The sequence below is a fragment of the Felis catus genome, chromosome C2 (genome assembly GCF_018350175.1).
Source record: "Felis catus isolate Fca126 chromosome C2, F.catus_Fca126_mat1.0, whole genome shotgun sequence".
In the NCBI taxonomy this organism is placed as follows: Eukaryota; Metazoa; Chordata; class Mammalia; order Carnivora; family Felidae; genus Felis; species Felis catus.
The window spans coordinates 58,172,999-58,190,987 of NC_058376.1; the positions used below are offsets into that span (position 1 = coordinate 58,172,999).

The following is a 17,989-nucleotide window of genomic DNA, read 5'->3' on the forward strand; positions in this document are numbered from 1 at the left end:
CTGCAGGGAGTCCGGGTGCCGCCGGTTACACTTCTGAGCGCCTTCGGGAAGCCACAGGGCAGGGGGAGTGTGTGCTGAGAAGCCGGGGGAGGAGTAGTAGGCAGGCCCAGCTTCGGTGCCAGCCCAGTGACACACTAGCGGGGTAAATCTGGCTCGTGATGTTGCGGCCGGGCGCTCACGTGTGTGTAGACCCACCGGCTTCTCTGTGTGCCGTGTGGGCACCTGTCGTGTGAGTGGCTCCGGGCGTGGCTGCTCGTCGGACGTTCAGTTTCTGTAAGATTTATCTCTAGGGGCCTACCTAACCCCGGCTCCAGAGGGGAACGTAAGAAGTTTAACGGAGCCAGGTCTGAGCAGATTAAGGGAGTGGAACAGTGGCTGGGCCAGAGAGGGTGGGGACTGCGGGTGCTGGGGGGTGGGTGTGGGGGGTAGGGAACCATCTATTTGCCCCGTCTCCCAGGCAGAAGGCCCTTTGGCAAGACTGGCGTGACAAAGGTGGCCCTGGAATGTCTAAAGTCTGGACCATGATGATCACGGAGTGAGTGGCACCGGGCAGTTTGTTGACTGACAAAGAGGGATGCTAGCAGTTAGGAAGGTAAGGAGGAAACTCAGGATGGGGACCATCTGCTCCCCCAACCCCACCGGGACAAAGACATCATCGGAGGTCTGCAATGCCGACTGGATGGCCTCGCTCCCCCCTCACCTCCACAACGTCCCCCTTTCCAATCTGGCAATCCCAGGTACTCTTCTATTCCTACTTGTTCCCACTGTGTTTGCTTCTGCCATTTTAGTGTCATTAATGGATTGGGTTGCTTTTCTGTTGCGCTGAGAAAATAATTGTCAGTGACCTTACCAAACCTCTTTTTATTTCCAACCAAAACCTTAACACTGAAGCAGCTGCCATAAACAGATTTAAGTACACTGCATCATTGGCAAAAGAGACTCAGAAGAATGGAACACCATTTTTTGTTTATTTGTTTGTTTGGGTCTTTTGGTTTTGTTTGGTTTTGTTTTTACTTGATAGCCTCATTCTAAGAATGTTACATTCTTAATGCTGGAACCAGGCCACATGAGGGGTGCATTTACCTGAATCACTTAAAGAAAAAAGGAGAGCTCAAGAGTAATGAATAAAGAGCCATTAACAATTTTCAATCTGGATCAAAATCAAAACTGAAAAGTATTTCGTGTCTCATTCATCTGACCTTGCATATACGAAAAACAAACAAACAAAGAAACGAAGTAAACAAAGATTAGCATTAGAGAACAGGTTCAGAACCAGGACTGAGTATAAAGACACATGTTTTTGCTGTTGGAAAAGCCAGAATTAGAGAATACAAATGCTCATCAGAGGTCACAGGCAGTCATTAGGTGTGATGAGCTGGTGTTTGAAGATTTCTCTCTATATATACAGGTGTCTGCCTGACTGATCTAGAACTAAAGCCTTGAAAAGCACTTCTGCTCCAGCCACTGTTTCTCGCCTGGGGGTTTTATGCCTTGGCATCACTCTCATTAAATTTATTAAATGTATCCTCTTCCTTCCACTCAAAGGCTGGTTAAAGCATGGTTTCTAGGGAAGGACGTGTGGCCTACAGTGATCCTGGTCTGCTGTGCTGGACAAAGTTCCAGCCGCCTCAACTTGAAAAGTACCCCTAGGGGCAGGGGAGGGACTACTGCCGATGTTTCTCCCACCTGGAGACATAACAGTTGATGTTCACCCCTAGACTACCAGACAAACTCCCAGGCGTCCCTGGGAGCAGTCTGATTTTTTAGTGGCTGAAAAGATGACCTCATGCAACCCAGATCTTTGCTTTCTATGCATGAGGAAGAGCGGGGCTGGCTTCAGATGCAGCCTTTTCCTTACTTGCCTCTTCTTTTGGAGGTCTTCCAGGTTCATTGTCCCTGTGGGCTCTTGTTGCTTTTGAGCAAAGAGAGGGCTGCTAAATCTCTTTATGGTTATGATCACTTGTGTTTTATCAGCCATTGACTATAGCTCCTTGGGAAATGCCTGATGGTCATGCTCCTGAACAGGTCTTTTCCGTGTTTAATTGACGCCTGTGGAGTCATCACTGAGATGATGCACAGGCTTCTTTTAACATTAGTCATTTGTCTTCGGGCTTTCCGGTGGAATTGTTTGGTCAGATGGTGTGGCAGGTAGTATGTGTTTGCAAACAGCATGGCATCTTAGGCAGGCCCTAAATGGCTCTGTCATTCTGGGCATGTCCGGGGTAGGTTGGAGCTTCCTCCTTCCTGTTGTACTTTGGACGGCTCAAAGCACAGCAGCAGTTCTGCCTGTGGCCTTGCACTCTGACACCGTGACTCCAGAAGGGAGCTGGGCATTTGTTCTGCAATCTACAGGGTATCTCTCTAGAATTACTAGAATTACCAGGGGAGGGGGGCAAAACAGCCAGAGCCTGATGCTGTAACTGGAAATGCTATGATTAGCCACCATGGAAGACACAGGATTTGTTCACCCTGCTTTGTGAAGTCTGGTCCTTCTATGCAGGGGGAAAAAAAAGAGAGAGAGAAAGGAAAAATGACCTTGACTCCTCTGACTCCCCAACATGCTGAATTCACTTCTGTGAATGCCCTTTTCCCAGCAGTGGAAGGGGCTTGAGTATATGTCTGCATAAGTCCAACACAGGAAAATCACATATTAAGTGCTAGCCATTTATGGACCCACCCCCACCCAGCCCTGCCCCCTCCCCACTGCTTTTCTTTCCCCTACCTCAAGCTTAATATCCCCTAGCTAATGGCTAGCAGTCAAGCTCTGCCAAGGCTTGCTGAGAAATTCTGAAATACAGAAGGCATTCAGGAAGTGGTATTCATCATCTTCCTCCCCCATCTGCCCTCACCCTCTTCCCCTCCATAATCACCTTCATCGTAATAGTTATTATTTACTAAGCACTAACCTGCAGCACCCACTGGCAAACATTGCCTCAGATCTTTACACCTCCAAGATAGGTACTAACATCCTCATTTTGGAAATAAGAACGTTCTTGTCCAGAGAGGTTAATTTTTTTTAAGATCACACAAATAGTGAATAACAGTACTAACATTCAAGCCCCTATCTAGCTGGCTCCAAACCCATACACTATCCCTGTGCCTCCGAGGGGGGCCTTGGAAAGGGCAGAGCAGCTGTGTGTGTGTGTATTGGGGGAGGGGGTGGTAGTCTCTAGCTAAAAACCAGTTTTCACAGACTGTCCTCTGCAGCAATGAAATAATTTTTAAAATCAGGTGGTCTTTATCTGAGTGATTATGTATCACTGGGAAGAGATAGATAGACACTCATATTTGTATAAATATCATATATCTGAGTAATATATATTTTCATGTTTATAATTTCATATGTATATATGTATTTTATATGATATGTGTGTGTATGTGTATATATATATATATATATATATATATATATATATATATATAGTGGTACAGAAGTATCCCTGTTTAAAACTAAAACCCAGTAAGTTTCAAATTCAGATGTATTGCTTAAATCTATTTTGTGTGGTATGTATGTGGGCGTGTGCTCCTGTGTCTGACCGACGATGTGGGATGTCTGTAGGATTGTGTCAAATCTGTCAGGATGGGGGTGGGACAGCAGTGACCCGGGAAAGGTCAGAGAAAAGGCAATAACAGAACTGGAATCAAGTAAACTGTTAGATTCAAGTGCATCGGCTGCATTTGCCTAAGTCGTGATGGGAGAGAACATGTGTGAATGTGCACCTCTCAACAAAGCCTTGATGTATTATTTTACTTACACAACTGTTAAGGACACCTGTTAATGGCCAACATCACCCAAATATATTGAAATATCCCGGACAAGAACCTCAGAATGAATCTCATTGCCAAGTGTTTAGAATGACTGGGGACCCCAAGGGTAAAGGATCTGGAAATCGCAAAAATCAGATTTTTAAATTAGGCTTCACAATCTACATATATTTTCACTGATGCTAATGAAAGCATGATATTCTTTTTGGACAAATGGACTGGTAGGAAAAATTTTTTCTGTAATTTGCATAGCTTTTAAATGAACTCTTTTTTTGTATTTTAGTGTATTCCTTCTCTTTTAAACCATGCTTTCCCCCTTCTTTTTATTGAAGGTAAACTCTTTAGTCTATTGGAGAGAGCCTTGAACTTAAGAAATTTGATATTGCTGATTCTGGCTGTTTGATACTGAAGAAGTATCTGAATTGCTCGGGACTTAGTTTCCTCATTTGTAATTAAGACATTGGGTTAAATTAAATATAGAGTCTTTTCCAAATTAAAAATATTTTGATTAATTGGAGGTTTTTTTTTTTTTTTTTTTTTAATACCTGTTCTTTACCTAAATGAGAAAAGAGATGGGAAGAATGACTTATGTTAGGTCTAAAAGCCATTTCTTTTAGGCCTCTTTAAAACAAGAGATGATTTTGGCATGTGCAAACAAGTACTCACAATTGTCAAAATGAAGCAAGGCCCTCTCACTTTAGCATCCTAAAAGGGACTGTAGATTAGTGGCTCTAGATAAGCTGACCCTGAGTACATTTTAAGAAACTTCCGTGCTCAGGCCTGGGGGAAGACCCAAAGATGAATCGGGCATCAACCCTAGTGTGAAGGAGCTTACGATGTAGTTTTATATACATATATTACTGTACATAATGAAAAATGATTGGGGTAAATATTAAAACAGAGATATAAAGAAGGTGTTATAGAGGCACACGGAATAGAAAGATTAATTCCCATTAGTCCCTACTTTTCAGATGAGGAACTGCTTTGTTGAAAAAAATGGCATTTAACCTGAGATTTGAAGAATGGTCAAAATTTCAAGGGATGTGGCTAGGAGATCTGGGTTGGAAGGGGACTTTCCTGGTGAAATGAGCCAATTCAGGTAAGGGATGGGGGTATATATGGGAAGTGGTTGAAGGACTGACTTTCTTGCCTCCCAGTAATGCTTTGTTAGTACCTGTCTCCTAGCACTTCTAATCACATTATTATTTTTAGCTGTCTTCCACATCGTCTATGAACAACTTGCACACGGAGAGTATGACTGATTTCTCTTTATAATCCTAGCTCCTAGTACAGGGAGGTATCTTGGTCATTGATGATGAGTGAATAATGGAATGCATGGAACTGGGGAGTAAGGATGCTGGAGAGTGGCTTGCTCACAGCCACCGTCCTGTTCCATTGTGATCAGAGCTAAACTGAATAGGTCAGTGAGGCTTACGTGGTGAAAAAACCATATGAAGCAACCTGAATGTTTTCTGACCATTTCTTGTTACTTCTGCATAATGTTCCCATAGCTCTAGATAGGCTCATCACTGAGCCCCGTTAGAAATGAAAATTCTGGGGGCACCGGGGTGGCTCAGTGGGTTAAGCATCCAACTTCATCTCAGGTCATGATTTCACGGTTTGTGAGTTCAAGCCCCGAGTCGGGCTCCATGCTGATAGCTCAGAGCCTGGAGCCCGCTTCGGATTGTGTCTCCTTCTCGCTCTGCCCCTCCCCCACTTGTGCTCTGTCTCTCTCTGTCTCTCAAATAAATAAATAAATGTAAAAAAATGAAAATTCTGAGGCAGAGCAAAATGGTCAGGAGGGTCAGATGCAGAATTCTGATGTAACTTCTGTCCTAGGAACAGTTCTTTCTCCCGGCATCCTCTCTGCCTCCTTTCTTCCCTTGTCAAATTTCAGCTTCTCGTGTTACCTGTCTGGCCTCAGCCTCAGTCTGCTCTCATTTCTCATTCCCCTCTTCACCTTTCTTCCACTGACCTGGCCTCTCCCTTTCCAGTGTCAGCCCTTGCTCAGATGCTCCTCAGTGCTCTCCAATTCCCAGACCCTTCTCCATTCTCATCTTACTGGCGATCATCCCCTTCTTTACCTTTCTGGAATTCTATCCTTGTCCCATGTCCCATGCAGCTCTGCCTTTGGCCACCTGGTGATTTCTTTAGCTCTTCTCACATCCCACACGCATGACATGTAGACAACATTACTGCAGGGGCAGGATCATTACTCAAATCCTGCTTTGGGAAGTTGGATTAGGTCTGGTGCATCTAACAGAGATTTGGGGACCCAAAACAGCATAACATACACTGTGGTACAAGAAGTTTAGGTTGGCTCTGCTTTGAGGGTAGCATGAACCATGAGTTGGCCCTAGAAAGAAACCCATCCTCCTATGGGATTTGAGGCTGTGGAAAACCAAGGACCAAGCTGAGTTTACCAGGATTGACCCAATCAAGCAAAACAATCTAATGGGACCAAAATGGACTCTTAAGTGAGAATAGTTTTAGTTGGTTTTCATTTTTTTTTCCTCTGGGTGGTAATGGCGAGTAATAAAAAGAGGCTATGACTTTGGTGTTCTTATTAGTAGCTGTTTCTTCTAATTCTAAGAAAGCTCATCACATCCTTAGATTTCCCCACCCTTGCCCCCCAATCACACAAAAGCCACAAGAAATTCAAGAATCACACGTGTCTGTAAGAAGCAGAACCATGGATTGGTTTAGAGCATTAATGCTAGAGCCACTCTGTCTGGATTTGAACCCCAACTCTGTCCCTCATGACTTTGTGACCTTGGGCAAGTTACTTAACCTCTCTGTGCTACAGTTTTCTTCTCTGTAAAACAAAGATAATAATGGCACTACCTCATTTAGTTAGTATGACAATTAAATAAATTCATTCATATAGCGCGCTTAGAATAGTTTCTGTCACAAAATAATGTGTCTTTAGAAAATTAATTATGATGGTCCTTTATTAAAAACCTGCACCTGGAATGGACAACCAAGAAAAAGTATAAGATCAATCCATACCCTAAAGTAATTTGCAGTCTAGTTAAGGAGCTGACCTTCCAATTAAGCCATGTGGCTCAGTGTTCCCTGTCTGATCAGATCAGGATAACTTGGTCATCCCCTCAAGGGACTTAGAATTAAGGGAAGGGTACCTGGAGGGTTGCCCAGGATGTGAGTACCAAAGGAGCTGTAAGTTGCAGGATGAGGGCTGACCAAGAGAGCCAGAAACTCCTCTTCAGCTACTTACTGTGTCCTCTCATCCCACATTCAGCTGTCCAACTTTGTCATCTGCAGCCATCCAAAGACTTTGGAAAAGACACAACTCTCTTTGACAGGACCACACTGGGAACTCCTCTTCTGCTCTTCTCATTTCCCCATCACTGGCCCTCCTTGCCTAGTCATTGTGCTCCCAGCTCCGGAGTAGGGATGTTACAGAATGCTTTCCTTTGAATAGGTCTTTTTACATACTTTATAACTCTCTCCGCAGCCATCAGAATAACCTCATAATCTCCAAACACACACACCACCACCCATTGCCCAGTGCAGGCACACTGAGCTCTGACCTTGGCCTCACCCTCAGAAGAGCCCAAATTCTCGTGCCTCTTACTGTTTTCCCTCGATAAAGATCCTGCAAAACATTCCTACTGACCTCTCAAATCCTAGGAGCCCACGGCCTTCAACTACAGGCTGTTGTTTCAGATTTGCTTCTGAAGCTGAGAATCGGCTTCTATCACATGAGCTGATCTGGCCGCCACCACCACCCCCGCCACCCCCTGCCCCCATCTCTGTGGGACAGGTTGGCTCCAGTCTCTCCCAGGCCCCTAAGAACTTCTAAGTTCAGGCACACTGGAGGGAATGTTAGTGAGATGCTTTGCCTTTGGGAAAAGATTGGACCTCTTTACAAATGCTGAGTAACCCTAATTAGAGTTTCAAACCAGGTCTTCAGAGGAAGGATTATTTATAGACATTGTAGTAGGTGTGTGTGTGTGTGTGTGTGTGTGTGTGTGTGTATGTGTGTGTGTGTGAGAGAGAGAGAGGGAGGGAGGGAGGGAGGGAGGGAGGGAGGGAGGGAGGAAGGGAGGGAGGGAGGAAGGGAGGGAGGAGGGAAGGAGGGAGGGAGGGAAAGGATTTGAACACACATGGAGAACTGAACTGGCTGGGTGGGTTTGAGTAGTTCTGTACCTGGTTGAGCAGCGAGGGCCCTTCACCTTCTCTCAGCTATGGGAATTTGGATTCTATTGCTGAGTGCCCAGAAGGATCAATCAGCCGGTGGAGGATTACATTAGTAGGCCTCTGGTAGCTCCAAGATGAAATGGGTTTGGCCCCAGAGGCCTTGCATTGCTCTAAGGGGGAGATAAAGGTTGTGATAACCATGAAGGGTCAGCCAGTCTTCCTTGGATGCATCTTCTACTAAGCAGCTGGAATTTTCTAAGAGAATGACAGGTGTTGTTGTTTTTGAATTTCCAATTATCCTAGAACTATTGGCTATAAGGTATTATTTTTTTCCAGAGAACGTTCTGTCAGTAATTTTTTCCTCTGTACAGACCTGACAAGATCAAAATAAAGAGAGAAGTAGGAAGCATTTGTACCCTGTAAAGCTAACGTCTTGGGGTGCACAGCAGTCTGCAGTAATGGTGGAACTGAACAGTTCTTAGACTCTGTCAGATTGAGATGAATATTTTATGAACATGTATGATTTGAAGGCTTCTTTGTTGGAAGCAATATTCTTATAAAGTATAATTGAAACTGGATGAAAAAATGCCAGAGATAAAGGTGAAGACAGTAGCCCTCCTTCATCCCTGGGTTGGAGTTCAGGTCATTGACCTGACAGGAGGTGCCCGTGTGGATCTTCATAAGAAATCCGTGAGCACATTGTGTCAATTTGGCTAAAAATAATTGCAGGTGCTTAATTTTGGTTTTCATTACCTACATTTGAAAAAATGTATTCATTTCCAGGAAAATCATGTACTCAAAGGATATTCGTTGAGCACCTTTTGTGCCAGGTGCTGTGTTAGATGAGGTGAATATGGACAGCAGAAGATTCTTCTCCCTTCTCTTCATGAAGTTATGGTCTTAGAAGAAAGTCAAAATTCAAACCCGAGGGAGAAGAATGAGTGGGGTGCTGTAACACTCAGAAAGCCGGTTCCCACTTCCGTTGCAGGTAGGAGGCAGGAAGCCCAGTCAGTTGGGCTTTCAAGGGATGACCTTTGTGGAATCAAAGAGCAAGTAGTAAATAGCCAGGTGTTACAGGTAGAGGGAAGATTGTCACAATGCAGAGGTACTGTGGAGCGAGAGATTAGCGTGACCTTGAGGAAACCCGAGGAGTCTGGTGTGGTCAGAACATAGATTTCATTTAAACAAAGGAACAGAGACGAGGCGGGGAAAGTAGGCTAATGAGCCTGGTGTGCCATGCTAGATTAAACCTTAAACACTATCCCAGGGCAAACAGCAGCCATTGAAAGACTTGGTCAGGAATGGATGAAAAGCCCTCAAATAATCTCATACGGATGAATAGAAACAAAGTGACACATCAGTTATTAGGAATGCTGAGGGATAATATGGGAAACTTATTTCTTTCATTCTATTTAGTACATATATATCGATTTCCTCTCACATGCCAGGCCCCCTCCTAGACACTAGCGGTTCAGTGATGATCATTACACGCTGCTCCTGCCTACAAAGAGCTTACACTCTAGTTGGAGAAATGGACATTTAATCGAGCGGTTATACTGGATGTGATGAGTCACTGCTTTCCTAAAAAACAAAACAAAACAAAACAAAACCTCAAGTAGTTCTAACACAATATACTATGATATACTATGTAGAATGATTAGGGAAGTAGAAGTTACTGCTGAAAGGAGCATATAACAAGCATTTACCAAGACTTGGGAGTCTAGGGAGGCCTCCTAGAGGAAGTGTTGAATAAACTTCAGTTGGAAGGATGCACAGAAATTAGCCCCCAGGATAAGAGAAGCAAGGAGAAGTGTTCTAGGAGAGGAAGCAATATGGGCGAAGACCTCTACGAGAGAAAGTGACCCACTAAACACACCAGAATCGTTCACACTAGTTGTACTGTCATTTGCAAGGAGGAGAGGGGCAAGGAATAAGGCGGCAAGACACAGGGAGGTCTAATAAGGCATGTTAAGAAGGTGAATGACAAGGTCAGCTTCGTGTTTTGGAAAGACCGTTCTGGCTGCAGTCCACGAAATGTATTAGAGTTGGGAGTGAGGTTGTTGATGAGGCCATCCAAGCGGAAGGAGATGTGGGCCTGAGGACAGGGACAGTGTGCATGAAGGAAAAGGGGAGACACTGGAGATATACTGGAGCAAGTATCCATAGGACTTGGCAATTCATTGGAGGGTGAAAATAGGGGCAGAGAAGAAGGAGCAAGTCACAGGTGGTGGAGGGAAGCAGGTGTGCTTAGTTTGGGGCATGCTGAGGTTGAGGTACCTGTGGGACTTACCAGAATTGGGAGAAGGGCATAGACAGCACCCAGTGGAAATTATTGCAGAGCTCAATCTTACTTTTCACAATTTGCCCAACCCTCTACCCTCACCCACAGCTACTATTATATCTAATATAAGATGACTTGAGTTTGAAATTAGTGCCTTGTATATATGTATGTATGTATGTGTGTATATATATATAAGTAATATATATATACACATATATATATATAAGTAATATATATATATACGTATATATATATATGTAAAATCATATATATATATATATATATATATATATATATATATATATATATAATTTTACTTTGTTCAGGAACTCTGTCCTGAACTTCTAGTCCCAAATAAGCAACCCTCGGAAGCTCATCTAGCATTCACTCATTCTGCATGAATTCTATCATGTCTTGTTTAATGATTTCTTCAACTACAGTGGCAGTTTGGGGGCGGGAGTCGAGGTTAGCTCTGTGCACTCCAGCACAAACCAGCTGTGAAATGGAAACTTTAGTAACTTTACCACGTCATCACATCCCATTTATGCCACACACTCATATCTAGGGTTACACTAAAGGCTTCATAAAAGCAGGAGAATTTTGTAGTAGAATATTTAGTTTAATATAGGTTTTTCTTCTACCCTAAACATTTTCTACTTTTCCCCTGAACGTTTGTATTAGTCTTATTTTTGTGTTAAAAACTGCAAAGTTGTTAAAGAGAATGTGATTATCTTAGAACTGAGAAGGCTTATCAGGGGATGATCAAGTGCCCTTTGTGAGGTGTTACTCTACCAATCATGATGCCATCTGTTCAGATACAAAGCAGAGTGATAATTAGCAAAAAGAGAAAAAAATTTCTGATTAATGAATTACCTATACAATCTCTTACTTTGGGGTGGGGATCAGAGTCTACTGGATTATCTGAGGAAGAGTCTTTCAAAAGAAAACAGATACCCATCCACCTGTAGAGGACTGGGTGCTGGGCACCCAGGTGGCTCAGTCAGTTAAGCGTCTGACTTCGGCTCAGGTCATGATCTCCTAGTCCATGGGTTCAAGCCCTGCGTCGGGCTCTGCTGATAGCTCAGAGCCTGAAGCCTGGTTTGGATTCTGTGTCTCCCTCTCTCTCTGCCCCTCCCCACTTGTACTCTGTCTCTGTTTCTCTCTCAAAAGTAAATAAACATTAAAAAAAATTTTTTTTAATGCCTCCCATACATGGAATTGAAACCCCTTTGACCACATAAACCCTAGGATGTTGGGGCCAATTCAGAGAATATCTAGGGCAGTTGGATTCTCATGGTGCCCCACAGAGCCTCTGTGAGGCTTGGTGCCCCTCAGGACTCCTTCCTCAAGGCCAGAAGTGGAGACTGTTGGGCAGACCTTTAACAAGCCCTGCTTGTATTTGTTTGACATATAAATACCTCTTTTGACAACATTCCAGGTCTGAAAAGCACCACTAAAATCCCTGATTTACTCCAACTGTCTAGCTCATCTAGCCAGGGAGGGGTAGACCAGAAGTAGCTCTCTGGATTCCTGGACTAATATTGGTCCTCAGGCAGTGAGATGCCTCTTGGCTTCTGAGTGCATAAAAAGAAGTTGATCAGCATCCTCTGCTTTCCAGTGTTTTGCCTTACCCAGTTGCTTTGTTGCCTTGTGAATAATTCCGAATTCAGTAGGCACCTGATTAAAAATTAAATTGGCCACATGGCTCTCTCAGATTTTCCAGGCAGATTGACAGTTATTATTAATACTCTACCACATGTCCTATGGAAAATAATCCAATCGGATAGGTAAAGTTTATCCCTTTGGGCCAACAAGGTTTAAAGATGTTATTCTGTGGTTTGGGAGTCCGCTAAATGGTCCCCTGATCTCGAGCCTTGGACTCATGTTGACTTGATTCTGTAAAGGCCAAAGATGCCTAGCCTTTCTGCACTTGTCAGCATGGAGTCAAATTCTCTACAAATGCTGTATTTTCCCCAAGGACCTAATTCAGGTGTGTGACATGGGAGACCCATGTTATTAGAGATGTTATTAGAGATGTTATTAGAAAATACTTTACACAGGCCAAGTTGCAGGAAATCTACTCTCTGGGACTTTTCCTTTTAAATTGTTCAATTCAGTGTTTTATTATAGCTCCTCCTTTAGTCATCCTTTTTGGTTTATTTTTGTCCTGTGTGTTTTCTGACATATTCCTCCTCGTTGACCCAAATAACTCAAGCTAGGACAGATGGAGATAAATGGAACAAGGTATATAGGTGCTGGGGGTGAGGAGGTGCAGACAGTGAACTCAGCCTGTTTAAAGAGGATGGTTGGACCAAAGAGAAGTTTGGGAAAGGATCAGAGTCCCTAGGCTTACCTGCCCTAGGCAACTCTCTCATCTGTTCATTCAAGCAATCATGCTTGCATTTATTCTACATACACGTATTATTCGGTGCCTACTATACGCCAGAAACTTAGGAACTGTAGGGGTATGGGTGTGATAAGATATGCTCCCACCCTGAAAAATTCACAGTCAGATGGCAGTGACAGATATAGAGATAATTGCCACACAGTGTCCCAGGTTCATCACGTGTGGATAAAAGTCCGTGGGAGCACAACGAGAAAAGCGGTTGAATCTACTTGGCGGAGTCAGTGAGCTCACAGACAAATGATTGTGACCTGGGTCACATACAGGTAATTAAAATGAAAAGGCAGGGGACAATGAATTTATTTCCAAGGACTGTGAGGGTTTTCTGTTTTGTTTTGTTTTTTTAAGCAAATCTTTTGCTATATCCTGTAACCACAAGGCCCATTTCTTATATATAACTTTGCAAATGGGTGTGTTCTAAGCTCAGGCCAACAGACCTACTTTAACATGCAAAATTGCAATTTGTTCATATCACATTTCCACATTCATAGAGATGAAATACCTGATCCATAACACAAGATGTTTTCTATAAAAGCTGCCCTAAACATTTTCATCATCTAAAGACATGTTCATTTTTAGGTCTGTTCTTAATATTTTTTATCTCTATTTTTAGTTTTTATACACATGAGAAACAGGGTAAAGAAGTAGTTCAGAGTAGTTGAGAAGGGTTCTGTTTTAGCATACTTAGGATCAAATCCTAATTACTAGTTACATTACCTTGAATGAAACGTGTAATCTCTCTGTCCCTTAATTTTCCCATCCGTAAAATGGAAATAATTACAGTATCTACTTCATAAGCACAAGGTTAGAGAAAACACAGTCCATAAATCTGCCCTCACCCTGACATCAATTGCCAGTTTGGGGGTCTTCAAGATCACCCTTAGTTTTGCCAGATAATTTGCTAGAAGGACTGACAACTCACTGCAAACTGTTATACTCACAGTTACTGTTTGTTACAGCTAAAAGCTACTGGTTAAAATTGTCCAAGTGAAGAGGTGCACAAGGCACAGTTCCAAATGTGGAACCTCTGTTGTCCCATTGCCTGGAGCTATGGACAGCGCTACTGTCCTAGAATTGACGGGCGACAGTATGCACAAAGTACTGCTGGCCGGGGCAGCTCACCTGAGCCTTGGGGTCCAGAGTCTGTACTGAGGCTCCACATGGCTGACCTCAGTATCCAGCCCCTCTGAGGTCAAGCCTATACGTACATGACTCAAAGCCATTACCATAAATCTCATCCTTAGATTTTTTTGATGTGGCTCCAAAGTCCCCAGGTAAATAAGGATGCTCATATCAGGCAAGCTATTCCAAGGGTTCCAGAGATTACCTCACCTCCCAGGGCCAAGGAAAAAGACCAGCCCTCTCCTTGGGCAAAGTTACATTCTTTTTCCTACACAACAAAGTTGTTTCAGAATTGAATGAGGTATACCTGCAATGTGCTTAGAATGTTGCTTAACACAAAATAAACATGAATTTTGGATACACAGCTATGTTATTAATAAGCCTTTTTGATTGTCTAATGTATACCTATCATCATACTGGATACTATAGGAAATCTTTGAAAAATTAACGAGGTATAGTGTGTAATCTTGTAGGAGAGATACTAAGGTTCAAGTAAAGCAAATGAGAGCAGAATATGGTGAATGCAACAGAGTAAAGAAGTAAGCAAAGTGTTCTAGGGACCTGGGGAAGGGAACAGGTACTTGCAGATGGGGTTTCAGCTGCCCTGGGAGGACACCTGGGAGCTGGTGGAGGATGGGGAGGATTTTGATACGGGGAAGAGGGGCATCCCAGACACAGAGAACCAAAGGAATGAAATCAGAGATGGGAAAACAAGGGTACCTTCAGGGGACAGAGGAGTGACAGAAGGAGGTGGGAAAGGACTGGGCAGACAGACTTAAGGCAGATTGAGAGAGGTTTTCAGTGTGGTGTGGAGCACTTCGTGCTTTATCTCACAGACTGTAGCGAGCCAGTGGTAATTTAGGGACCAGAGAAAACCCTGAAAGAAAATGCAATCCCTTTTCATAACTCCAGTCTTTGTACCGGCTCGTTCCTCTACCATCACACATCACAGCCTCCCTCCCGACAGCCCCCACTTCACTTGGCCCAAGACAACTCCTCCTGCAAGAAACAGCTCAGTGTCATTTCTGTGCACACCTCCATTAGGGGACGCATTGTATGCCATTGGGACTGCTTACCTGTCTTTCCACTACACACGGCAGTGTTTTGTCACCTCTATATACTCAGTGTTTGGTTCAGAATAAGTACCTTGCACAAATAAAAAGGAGGGAGCCAAAGAGAGGGAGATGGAATTTGGAAATATCTACAGAAAATTTAAGGAAAAAGAACACATATTTCCAACTAATTTAAGGAGAAACTAGGACACAAAGAGAAAGTAAAAATACCTAAGGTAAGACAAAATCTTGTAAGTGCCTAGCAAAGTCCTCTTAGGGTATCCCAAGGCTTGATAAGATGAGATGAGATGAGATGAGAGGAGATAAAATAAAATAAAATAAAATAAAATAAAATAAAATAAAATAAAATAAAATGAAATAAAATAAAAATAATAGAAGAACTTACTTATACAACACGTATAAAGCATTTACTAGGTGCCTGAGATTGCTGCACTTGATTGATGTAAACCTGGTTAAGCTTTACAACCCAGTGATGCAAGTGCTATTATCTCCATTTTACAAATGAAGAAACTTGAAGCTCAAAGAAGTTAAGCAAATTGCCACAAAAGTCCTGATAACAGTACTAGAACCGTAAAAACTAGATCTTGCCAAATCCATTTAAGTGCTCTTGAGTAAAAGACATTTATGGAGATGGAGATTGACCCAGTGCTGGACTGCAACTTCACTTCCTCTTGTTGGTCGTAATAAAGAACAGTTTTCTTTTCATCCGAGGCGTTTGTTTCCATGCCAGGACTCTAATGCCTGAGTACCCATGAGGATGGTTGTGTTTGAAAGACTGCCTGCTAACCTGTTCCGGCTGAACAAGCCACATCTTTTTTTTTTTTTTTTTTTTTTTTTTTCCAAGACCAAACATCTAGGAGACTTTTTATTGACTCAGAACAGAAGCAGCCCAGTGGTTTAAGTGGTCTGTGTAGTAATCGCCCAGCAAGGTTCCAGCAGAGAAAAAAATCTTTCTGCCTTGATACCAAAAGATCAGCAGAGGCTTTGAGCATGTGTGTAAGCTTGTCAGGACACTCATCTTCCAGAGTGGGGTGTGTTTTCATTCACTTTCCCTGCTGTGTGTAATGTACAAATTTCCTTTAAACCTATCATTTCATGTAATTTAGACTGCTACTTGTTGGATTTCTCCTCCTCCCTTTTCCCTTTCCTCTGTCAGAGTACCAAGCTTAGTCTTTCATTTACAGGACAGAGAAAAAAAAACCCTCGTTCCTGAGGGGACCTAGCCGAGGAGCTTCCCTGGATCGTGACCATTCTGCAGTTTGTCAAATGAATCTTAAAATAACCCTGCCCTGTGAAAAATTTCAGCCGAGCTAAGTAACAATGAAGGTGTTTTTTTTTTTTTTAAGTCCCCACGATAAATTTCATAAAGATGTCCCACAGAGCCATCAAACGCCAGCCTTTGGAGTGAAAGGAGCTGTCACATAAAGGTCGAACAAGAAGTGAGCTACTGGCCAGTGTGTTCAATGTGCAGATCCACCGCTGGCCAATCGCAAGATGGGAAAATGAGGACCTCCACCTGTGTGAAGGGGAATTTCTCCAGCAACTTCACAAAATGCTCAGATGAGCCAAAAATAAATAAAAGACCACCCCTCAGGCTTGGATTGATTTGCTTCTTGCAAATATGATGAGTCAAGTCCATAAGCACATTTTCTGCTTAAGTATTGGCAGTATGAAAGAAACGTATCTTATTGCTTTGCAATGATTAATAATCCTTGTTAAAATAGGGTCACGAATTCCGTTAGTGAACTGTTACTAAATTGGAATCATCCGGTTCTTAAGGAAGAAGAGATCCTAAGGCTCATTTGACCCACCTTCCTAAATTTGCAAATGGAGCGACCAACCTCCAGTGTGAATTTGCAATGTGAAGTTCACACAAGTAATCAGAGCAGAACCAGCACTGGGATTGAAAGCTCTGAGCTGAGGAACGACAAAGAAAATGTTTCCTCAACTGAGAGAAGGTTACAGTGCCCTCGTGTGTCCCTACATAGAAATTATTCATGTCTTTACAAAATAGAGAGTCACTTTAATCTCTGCTTCAAGTTCCTGCATTGGGATGAGGGCAGGTATTTAGCACTAAAAACAAACCCTGCGATCACCATGTTTTCAGAAGTAAATATGCAGTGCATTTAATCATTAAGGATATGGAAGCAACAATATCCCTAGAGCCGCTTTGTGTGGATTCTGGTTGAACAGACTTGGATTTCTGTCCCAGGCCACTTGAGATCTCTGTAGCCCTGAACTAGTCGCAAAACCAACCTGCCCCTCAGTTCCTCATCTGTAAAATGCTGGTAATCACTGCCCTGCAGGATTGTGGCAGAGATGAAAATGTCATGGGATTTTTTACCTCAATCCCCGGGGTTCGTGGTCTCGCCACTTGGAAGAATGAAGAAAGAAGTGGACACAAAATGAGCAGCAGGCAAAAGTTTATTAGAGTATAAGATTAGAAAGGAAGAACAGTAAGAAAGCTCTCTTTACAGAGAGGGGGCATTTGAAAGTGAGTGCCCACCGATAATAGGAAAGGGTCCTTGTTTTATAAGGTTCTGGTCATCCCCACCCCCCTCAACTTCTCCCTTGTTCCTCCTCACATTTTGCCTTTATTGGCTGGGTAACTAACTCTAGGTGTTGGGTTGTCCATTCCTGATTGGCTTGTTTCCATTGTATGAGGGACAGTCTAAGGCCACATCATACCTTGTGGGTCATAGGTTTTATGGTCTACTCATTTTTAGTCAGGTCTTTTGTCAAATTCCTGAGAGAAATCTGGGGGGAGTAGGTGGTCTCTGTTACATTCTTAAGAGGAACCTTATGCCTGAGGGGGTTTGCCGTGGTCAGACACTCCCAGCATTGTTCCAAAATACGTGTTTTTCCCCACCCAGGACCTCAGGTCCTATCCTTTCCCTCTCTGCCTACTGAATCCTATCTTTTCCTATCATAAAATGAGATCGTGTAAGCAAAATGCCCAGCTGGACATTTGGGTACATAATAAATACTCGGCAGATTGAAGTAGTTGTTATTGTCAGACGTGAGCCCTTACCGGGGATCACCCGCCGAGTACATGACGAAGGAATGGAATGCAAATGCTGGGGAGGTCAACAGATTGTCTTTGGGATACTTTTAGCTCTCCGATAAAGAGGTTTGCGTGAGCTCCGGGGGCAGAGGGAAAAGGAGTTAATTTTTAAAGAAATA

At 43.1% G+C, this 17,989-nt stretch overlaps 1 protein-coding gene across 5 annotated transcripts in view; it reads left to right on the top strand.

The window, feature by feature from the left end:
• PLCXD2 (phosphatidylinositol specific phospholipase C X domain containing 2) overlaps window positions 1–17,989 on the top strand; it is a 50,048-nt gene continuing 32,059 nt past the window's right edge. The window contains exons 1-2 of one of the 5 annotated variants that reach the window (XM_045036914.1): window positions 1–273; window positions 462–737. In XM_045036914.1, the coding sequence (XP_044892849.1) occupies window positions 575–737 (163 nt within the window). In that variant the 5' untranslated portion in view covers window positions 1–273; window positions 462–574. Of the gene's footprint in view, window positions 345–457; window positions 738–8,709; window positions 8,915–17,989 lie in introns of those variants that run through there. The other 4 variants (XM_019839700.3, XM_003991618.6, XM_019839701.3 and 1 more) reach the window with 4 other exon arrangements.